Genomic DNA, 9,847 nt, shown 5'->3' on the forward strand with positions numbered 1-9,847 from the left:
CCCCCTTTTAGTGTATTCTGCCTGCATGTATGTGTTAAATCACACACGTGCAGTAACTGAGCATGCCAGAAGAGGGTGTTAGACCCCCAGGGACTGAAGTTATAGACAACTATGAGCTGCCATGAGGGTGCTAGGAACTAAACCCCGTCCTCTGGAAGAGGAGCCAGTGCTGCTAACCTCTGTGCCGTCTCTCCAGCTCCCCACCACACCATTTTCTAAATACCCAAACTACACAGTAATCACGAATAGAGAGTCATTGCTGGAAACCAAGGTTCTGTGTGGTTTTGTGCTTTTATTTTACTGTGTGTTTATTTATTATGAACCTGAGTCCAGAGCACACAAACCACTTACCACTGAGCTACATCACCAGCCCAATTTCATTTTGAGAGGCAGTAAATGTCAAGCATGCTAAACACTATCTGACCATTTTAATGTAGTGTCTTTCGTTTACCCTTAGGTAATTTCATATGTGTAAACAATACACCTTGATCAATGCACCCCTCCAACTCAGCTCTTCTATAACCCCAAGGAACCCCTCCTACTCCCTCCAGAAACCCCTATGTCCTTCCCCAACTCCTCTTGGAACCCTCGATACATCTTACCCCCATATCCTCTCCTTTCGGTGTTGAGCCCACAGAGTTCATTCAGTGCTGCATGTTGGAACGTTTACAGATATGCAGATAACCATGGTGGCATTCACCAGTTCATGGTGCAATGACCATTCCATTCCAAAAGACAGCATTCCATAGGCTCTGCCCACCCCCCAGCTCTTACACCCTTTCTAACATTTTTTTTGTTTGTTTTTGTTTTTGTTTTTTAAGAGTTCTCCAAGGGGCTGGAGAGATGGCTCAGCGGTTAAGAGCACTGACTGCTCTTCCAGAGGTCCTGAGTTCAATTCCCAGCAGCCACGTGGTGGCTCACAACCATCTGTAATGGGATCTGATGCCCTCTTCTGATATGTCTGAAGACAGCTACAGTATACTTCCTTACATAAAATACATAATTTTTTAAAAAAAGTTCCCTGAGACTTAGGGTGAGGTTGATATTAGGCCAGAGCACTCAACAGTCACTTATTCTTGGCATTTTAAGTCTCTGCATCAACTGTTGCTCACTACAAAAAGTGCCTCTGGCCGTGGCTGAGGACAGTGCAGATTTATGGATATACACATAAATTTCTAGAAAGAAGTTTGGTAACATGGAATTTAGCAAAACAACAGAAATAGGTTCCTCCCTGTGGCCATGATGCCCCGAGCTATGAGATTACAGGACCAGGTTTACAATACCAGGCTTGAATTCCTTCCAGAACAGGCCTCAAACCCAAAAGTAGTTGGTTACCCTCATAACTGTCACCCCACTAGTCCACAGCAGCACATCTTGCCTGGCAAGGTTGTCTGCTGGCATACCATGGATGCTTTTCCTCCCTAGCACCTTCAGCTGCTATGAAAGATAGTCATCAGAGAGAAGTTTTGGGGTCAGTTCCACCTTGATGTCTCTATGTCCAGCTACCAAAGTACACAGCGTCTTCAGCAATAGTGTCTTACTACTTAGTTTTGGTGGGCAACCAAGAGCAACAGCTATAGCCTGTATTGTTTCAGGGGTCCCTGGGGCTTCCCTAACCATAACATAGGAAACTATCCCATGCCTGGTATTGAGATTTTCATTTAATAACACACGTCTTCTGGGGGAATCATTTTCCATCCTTGCAAGTGTATCTTTATTCGAAATTCTGTATTTTTGATTCACTTCTATTTTATGCGTGTTCTGCCTGCGTGTGTGGGTGTGCCACCTTCATGCAGTACTCGCAGAGGCCAGAAGGGAGCTGTGGGACTGGAGTTTCTAGCAGCTCATGAGCTCCCAGGTGGATGCTGGGAGCCAAAGCCAGGTCCTCTGCAAGTGCTCTTAACTTCTCAGCCATCTCTCCAGCTCCTTTGTACTTTTTAGTTTACAAAGGCTGTGGGTTTCCATAGGGGTTGTAAGACTTTGGTCATATTGTTGCCAAAACGATCACTTGAAATGTATTGTCTTCAAGATAGCATTATCTCACTTAACATCCTAAGATCCATACTACCAGCTGTACAGGCACAAGTCTGTAATCTTGGATAAAATCCTGAGGGGGCAGGTGAGATGACTCACTGGGTAAATAAAGGTGCCTGATACCAAGCCTGAGTTAGCATCTCAAGGCCCACACGGTGGAAGAGGACTGACTACCACAAGTTGTCCTCTGACCTCCACAGGAGTTTGAGGCCAGCCAGGACTACACAGCGAGACCATGCCTCAAATAACTAAATAACAACATTTTCTTTATTATTATTATTATTTTAAAAATCTATACATAAGGAGTTAGAGACGTAGTCCAGCTTAGGTTAAGCACTGGCTTCAGTGGCTGGGGTGCAACTCTCTGGAGCGCTTCCCTCGGCCTGAAGGCGCTGGGGCGGCCCTGGGGCTCAGCCACACCGAGGCCGACGAGAACGGGCCCCTCAGCTCCGGCTCCATTAGCGTCACCGCCCACACTCGGCTATTTCTCCGCTAGCGCTTCCCCTAGCCACCGGCCCGGAAAGCCTACGCCCAACCAAAGAATAGGGCGGGACATCCGCCGGTCCTTCGACGCTCCCGGAAGTGACGTAGGAGTGTCAACATGCAAGATGGCGGCCCATCACCGGCAGAACACAGCCGGGCGGAGGAAAGTGCAGGTATGGCGGCCCGGCTCCGCGCCCTTGGCAACGCCGCCGTCGGGTGGCACCCCCGCGGGCGGGCAGAAGCCTCGGGCCGCGACCGGCGGGGTTCGACGGCCGGAGGATGGCGGGGCGGGGCGCAGCGGCGCGAGGGGTGGGGCCGGGACGCCAACGGCCTGAGGTGGTGGCGGGCGGACTGGGCGCGCGGGCCTCGCGAGCGGTCCTGAGGAACCGTCGTCCTGGGGAACCGCCGTCCCGGAACACCGGGCCTGCGGCGGCGCCATGGGCCTGCTGCCCGCTCACCTGCCTCTGCTCTCGGCCGCCTTCCTCCGGAACAGCCGCAACCGGGCGGCGGAGGCCGCGCGTCGCCCGCGGGTGGGTGAGGCCGGGAAGCGAGGGGCCTTGCGGGGGCGTGGCGGTGCCGGGTCGCACGTGGGAGCTCTGCGCTGGAGGAATTGACAGTTCCCCTTCCTTCACAGTAGGCTTTGCCACCGCCCTCCACGGTCCTCACTATGCATCTTCCAGTCTTCCTTTTTAGTCCTAATCCCCCCGACGTCGGAATCTCCAGTGATGAGTTCCGCTAACCTGCACCGTGGGTGTTTTGGGTTTCCCCAAATCGCGCTGGTTTGGTGCACGTTTGAGGTTTGCTTGCTGCCTTTTGTGCTGGCGATGGAGCTCATTTAGCAGAGTCCTTCCTCTCCTGAGCAAGGTTCAAACCCCCTGCACCACATAAAACCAGGCCTGGTTAGTACTTGGCTGTACTTCTAGCACTGCTGTGTGTTTGTGGGTTTCTATGGTGAAGACAGGGGAGTCAGAAATTCAAGATCATCCTCCAGTACCTACCAAGTTTGAGATCAGTCAGTCTGGGCTACATGAGACACACCGACTCAAAAAAAAAAAAAAATGCATTCAGTCATTAAACGTGGACTGGCCGCAAAGAGGAGAAGAGACTGGAAGGGTTAGCAAGCAGTAAACACTCCCCAGATTGAACTCAGTGTTCAGAAGTGAGGGCCAAAGGTGAGTAACCCCAGCATAAGGCTGTAAAGCTGTGACATTTTCTGAATAAGTATCCTCTTTATACTAGTGATTTCTGTTTGTTGGCCTTGTGTGCTCACTAGATGGTTGTTAAATGGTTAAAATTGGGATGGCTGGGAGACGGTCAGTCTGGTAGAAGGCCTGTTGTGCAAACATGAGGATCTGAATTTCTGTCCCCACTTAAACATTTCTATCCCCTCACTTGAAAAGAAGCCTGGCATGTTGGTTGGCACTTGGAATCTCAGCTCTAGGGAGGCAGAAACTGGAGTGTGCCTGAAGCTTGATGGGTATCTAGTCCTGCTGATCAGAAAAGCTCCAAGTCCCATGAAAATAACCAGGAGGAGAGTGAGCATGAGGGAAGGCACCCAGGTCAACCTCTAGCCTCCACATGCACGTACACACGTCTGTGTGTGCTTATATCCCTGCTGGTAAACCACACATTCTTGCTCACTCACAGATAATAAACATTTTAAAGGATGAGTGAAGTGACAAGAATGTAAAAATCCCTTAGCTCCCCTGAGTAGGTGCTGCTTTTCTTTTAAAGGGCATTCTTCATGGCACTGAAGTAGCCCCAGCCTCCAGGCCAGGGGTGAGAATGCCAATTCCAACTAGGTTGTAACTTAGTTGTGTTCCACACACTAGGATGGTCGGTGGCTCTTGATAGAGTAGAGGTTATCAGTTTGGGGGTAAAGACTTAAAAGACACCCTCGGGCTGCAAGATGACTAGGGAAGGAATGTGCTTGCTACCAAGCCTGAGGAGTTGACTTTGATTTCTGGGACCCACAAAGTAGACTGAGAAATGGCTTCAAGTTATCCTTTGACTCTAGGGGAATACACCCAGTGTAGAGCAGTGTAGTGCCTACCTTTCACAAGGCCCTTGTCCTTAGCATCTTTAAAAAAAAAAATTTTTTTAAGATAACACATACAACAGAGAAGAGTGGAGAAGAGAATGAATCACATCAGGTGCCAAAAAAGAAGTGTTTAAATAGGCTAGATGTCGGCCGGTGCGTATAGACCAAGGGAGGAGCTAATTCCATACTTAGGTGGCAAGAGAATGGAGCTAGAATTTGGTGTTTAGCCCTTTGTTCAACAGCAAACCAATTGTGATTAGACACTGTTTCATATCAAGAGCTGAAATTAGCCTGCTAAAGAGAATGTTCAGAATTTGTCCAGTAGATGCAGAGCAGTGTTAGAACCCTTGGAGACTGATTTCATCTCCTATTCCACAGCTAGAATGACACGTGCGCATTGCAAGAAGAACCCACACATGGTACAGAACTGTAAATTGTAGTTCCTTCACTGTCACAAGAACAGCGACTGTGTCGTGTCCGCGTCACTCACTCTTTACACGGTAGAGTAACTCAAGTCTGCCCTGCAGGAGGTGAGGGTCCTGCTCTGTGTGTTTTAAGTTGTTTAGGATCCCCTGACTTCTGCCCACTAGATGTAATAGTACCTCCAGAGCCGTAACAACCAAAACCTCTCTAGATCAAAGTTTCCTTTAAGGGCAGAATTGACAGTGGTTGAAAGCTGTGCCTGTGCTTCACCAGCTTGCCACCTGGCGTGACTTTTTACTTTGAACAGAGCCATAGCATTTACCACTTTGTGTCTTGCTTTGCCAAACTTAAAGGCAGTCCCTAAGCCCACAATTCCTTACTTCAAAAATGTGTTCTAGCCTTTCACAGTGGCACCCTCCTTTAATGCTAGTACTCAGGAAGCAGAGGCAGGCCTGATGTCCACACTGCATCCTAGGTCACCTAGGGCTACATAGTAAGACCCTTATCTTTAAAAGAAATTTTCTACAAAATCACATGTATGTCTGTAATCTGTCTCTACTTATCTAAAATATTTACTGTAGAGATATTGCTATTGTGGGAAACAAAATACTAAATACCCATCTTTGGAAATTTCTATGTAGTTGTCAAACAAAATATATTCATCTAGTGGGTTACTTAGCAATTATCCAGTAAGACTAGTTCACAGAAACAAGGTTTAGGCTAGGTTTGTCCTTTAGGTACTTGTTGTTAATCCCTGGTTTAGAAGAAGGCAAACTAGAGTGTATCCTAAGGAGTTAGTGTGTCCGTCCGTGTATGTGAATGTAGACTTGGGTGTACCACAGCACACATGAGATCAGAGTAACCTCTGCTGGCCGTTGTCATGTTCCCTCTTACCAGGGCATGAGCTTCCCTCTGCCATCCCCACCTCCCATCATACTACAGTAGCACTGGGATTCCAGACGTGTGCTGCCTCACCTGGTGTTGCATGGTTTCTGGGAGCTCGGCCTCATGCTTCTGCATGCAGGACAAGTGAAGCTTCTACCCCTAGCCATTTCTCCAGCCCTAAAACACTGCTTAAGAACCAGCTGAAATAGAGTGGCCAATAGAAAGTCATAGCTTACGGGACAGGACAGGAGGGATAGGTGTGGGATAATGGTTGTATTTTGTTTTCCTGGACTGGACTAGACTGACTGGCTATCTGGAAGTAGCCTTGCTCAGGAGCTGTATGCCCCTGTTAACAGGATAGTGTGGTGACAAAATTATAGAGTTAGGTTATCTGAGGAAGAGAAGGGAACTTTGTAGGGTGTGATGATGTTCTGTCTCTGTAAGCGTTTGTATTGTACTGGTGAACTGATTTGTCACAAGTATCTATGGTATGCTTCACTGTAAATGTTATCTTAAGTGAATATATATATAAAAGATAAAAACAACTAGACAGCCGGGCAGTAGTGGCACACACCTTTAATCCCAGCACTTGGGAGGAAGAGGCAGGTGGATTTCTGAGTTCAAGACCAGCCTGGTCTACAGAGTGAGTTCCAGGACAGCCAGGGCTACACAGAGAAACCCTGTCTTGAAAAAACAACAACAACAAAACAAAAAAAAACAAAAAACTAGACAGTGACACACATGCCTAAAGTTTCAAGAGAAAGATGTAAGAGGATAAGATGAATCAAATGAATGTATGTCGACAGTGTGAACTGAAATGTATGTACAGTAGGTTTGTGCTATGTAATTATATCATTCTTTCAAACAGCAAATAGACTAAAGGTTAAAAAACTGATCGTAGTTGGCAGTAGAAGAAGCAGAAGTGATGGTGATGGTGGTTTGAGACTAGACTCAGTATGTAGCCCTGCCTGGCCTGAAACAGAGTCTGGCCCGCCTCTGCCTCCCACATGCTGGGCTTGAGGGCCTGTGCCACCTTGCTAAGCAGAAGTGGAATTTTTGTTCTGGGCAGAGAAGTCCTTGCTTGAGAAAGTGACTTGAAAGGCTTTGGCGACAATCACAAAGCCATCTAGATTGAGAACATTCCAATGAGAATATCCGATGCAAATGTCCTGAGGTACAGTGTGGTCTGTTTGTGTAGCAGAGAAGAGACCTGGGTTAGAGAAAGGAGTAGTAGATGCAGTCAGAGAGGTGGCTGCAGGCCAGATGGGGGAGGCCTTCATGTCCTGTAGTAAAGTGTAGGTGACTTGAGGAACAGTAAAGTGGTAGATTCTGAACTTAGGAACCACATCACACCCTGCAACCCCTTCATCCTCAGTGTCTGCATGCTCTCAGTCAGCCACAGTTTGAGAAGAGTAAGCCACAGATGGTAAAATCCTGAAGAGCAGTGCAGTCGTGAGCTGACGACCGGAAACATGGAGGTCATTGGTTTTGGAGGTGCTCTCATTCTGATGTCTTTTAGATACCCAGATAAGAAGGAATTAGTGTTTTGCCTTGAAGAGCCTGAGTTTGCCCCATGTTCTTTGTGGGGTTAGAATGCTTTGAAGTTTCTCTTGGGGGTATGGGGAGTCATTTGGAGACACGCTTGTAGGAGTTGGTTCTCTCCTTCCACCATGTAGGTCCAGAACTCAGGTCTTCAGGTTTGGTACCAAGTGCCTATGCACACCAGCCCCACCCCCTTCCCTCTTTTGTTTGCTTTGTTTTTTTATGTGTTTTGGTTTTTGGTTTTTCGAGTGTAGCCCTGGCTGTCCTGGAACTCACTCTGTAGACCAGGCTGGCCTTGAACTCAGAAATCCACCTGCCTCTGCCTCCCAAGTGCTGGGACTAAAAGGGTGCGCCACCACCGCCCAGCCTGCTTTGTTTTTTTAAAACTCGGTCTCTCTACACACCCTGTCTTAGAGCTCACTGTAGACCAGACTGGCCTAGAAATCCTCCTGTCTCCCAAGAGCTGGGTATAAAGGCAGGCACTATCTTGTCTGGTCCTCTCTTTTGTAAAAGTGAGTTTTGTTTTTATTCTGTAAGATACCCACAGCCATTTTTATATGAAAATTATTGTGTTGTGGTGGTGTGCAGAAGTGGCTGCCATGGGGAAAGCATGAGAAAGAATGCAGGCAGCTGGGCTGGTGAGATGGCTTAGTGGTTAAGAGTACTGACTGCTTTTCTGGAGGTTCTGAGTTCAATCTCCAGCAACCACATGGTGGCTCACCACCATCTGTAATGGATCTGATGCCCTTCTGGTGTGTCTGAAGACCGCTGCAGTGTACTCACACATAAAGTAAATCATTTTTTTTTAAGAGCAGGCAGTTGTTAGGAGCACAGACAGAACTTTGACTGACAGGCAGTTGTGAAAGAAGGACTATAGTCCCAGTCACAGGAACTGAATTGACCAGCAGCTGCAGTGAGCTTGGAAGCATGCTCTTTTCTAGTCTCTACGGAAGAGCACAGACCTGGCGACTGGTCAGTTTGAGCCTGTGAGGCCCTTTGCAGCGGGTACGCTAGAGCCCAGCCTGGACTTCAACCTTTACAAAGGGAGGCAGGGAGTGCCTTAGGCCTACATGTGCAGTCATTTGTAACAACTATGATGGAAGCTCTGTCTGGTTTCCTTGAAGAGGTGACAATAAGGAGATGAAGTTGGGTTAAAGAAAGCCATTACTTCATATGCAAATCACAAAAGTAATTTTAAGTGGTCAGAGAAAGAGATCTCTCGCTGTCTCTGCAGTGACTACCACTGACCCTGAGGATGTGTAGATTCCCACGTAACTGAGTCAGACAGGGTTGCACTGTGGCTTGTTGGTGGGGCTACCCTCTTTTCTCCTGTCTGAATCCCTTTAATTAGCTCTTACAAATCTGTGTTTCTTACTAAAGGCCTGGCTTCCTGATACCTTACAAAGCTCACATTGTGCCTGCCCCTTTTTGCAGGCTTTGAGAATAGTCATGAGTTCCCAGCTCTGCGTTGCAACTGTCACAGTGAAGTTACAAGGAAGAACTGTTTGCTTAGGTGCATCTGCCCATGTTTCTCTTGGCTTGCTCTTCCTTCCATTTAAGCTCTTTCTCTAGAACACTACCCCAGGAGGACTTTTTCTACCCACAGTCCTCTACATTTAAAATTGTACCTGGCAGCCAGGTGGTGGTGGCGCACGCCTTTAGTCCCAGCACTTGGGAGGCAGAGGCAGGTGGATTTCTGAGTTCAAGGCCAGCCTGGTCTACAGAATGAGTTCCAGGACAGCCAGGGATACACAGAGAAACCCTGTCTAGAGAAAACAAAAACAAAAAACAAAAAAAATTTAAAATTGTACCTAGCAACTGGTGCATACGTACTTAGTAATTTTTTAGAGTATAAAATCCCAGGACTGGGAGGTGGCTCAGCAGCTCAGTGCACACTGCTCTCACAGAGGACTCCCCTTGGTTCCTGGGACCCGTGTCAGGCAGTGCACAACCACCTGTAACTCCTGCTTCTGGCAGCCTCTTCTGGCCTCAGTAGGAGTACACACATGCACAAATGCACACATATACCCGCAATTAAAATAAAACCTAATCACATAATAAGTTCTGGGTTTGTTTGCTTCTGTCTTTCTGTGTCTAGACATCTTTTTTTCAATAACCACAATGAGTTTATTGGGATAGTTCCCACTTATCTTGATTCAGGGGTTGTTGCTTCCTCTTCCATGGACTGACAGAGAACAGTGGAGGCCAACACACAAGACTAGCATTTGTTCGTGGCTAAAAACCTTGGGGGGTTATAGTGTCCTGGATATCTCACAGCAGGAACTGGGGCTCTGCACCAGGCCCCTGTGGGGGGGTTATAGTGTCCTGGATATCTCACAGCAGGAACTGGGGCTCTACACCAGGCCCCTGTGGGGGGTTATAGTGTCCTGGGTATCTCACAGCAGGAACTGGGGCTCCACACCAGGCCCCTGTGGGGGG

The 9,847-nt window shown here is 47.8% G+C and overlaps 1 protein-coding gene across 6 annotated transcripts in view; it reads left to right on the forward strand.

Annotated features, from left to right (window-relative positions):
• Positions 1-2,584: 2,584 nt before the first annotated feature.
• The window catches only part of Wdr48 (WD repeat domain 48), a 44,544-nt gene continuing 37,281 nt past the window's right edge, over positions 2,585-9,847 (forward strand). For 2 of the 6 annotated variants that reach the window (XM_031346252.1, XM_031346253.1), the window contains exon 1: positions 2,585-2,690. In XM_031346252.1, coding sequence (XP_031202112.1) covers positions 2,643-2,690 — 48 coding nt within the window. In that variant the 5' untranslated portion in view covers positions 2,585-2,642. Of the gene's footprint in view, positions 2,691-2,848; positions 3,048-9,847 lie in introns of those variants that run through there. The other 4 variants (XR_004111968.1, XM_031346250.1, XM_031346254.1 and 1 more) reach the window with 3 other exon arrangements.

The sequence above is a fragment of the Mastomys coucha genome, unplaced genomic scaffold (assembly GCF_008632895.1).
Source record: "Mastomys coucha isolate ucsf_1 unplaced genomic scaffold, UCSF_Mcou_1 pScaffold23, whole genome shotgun sequence".
Lineage (NCBI taxonomy): Eukaryota > Metazoa > Chordata > Mammalia > Rodentia > Muridae > Mastomys > Mastomys coucha.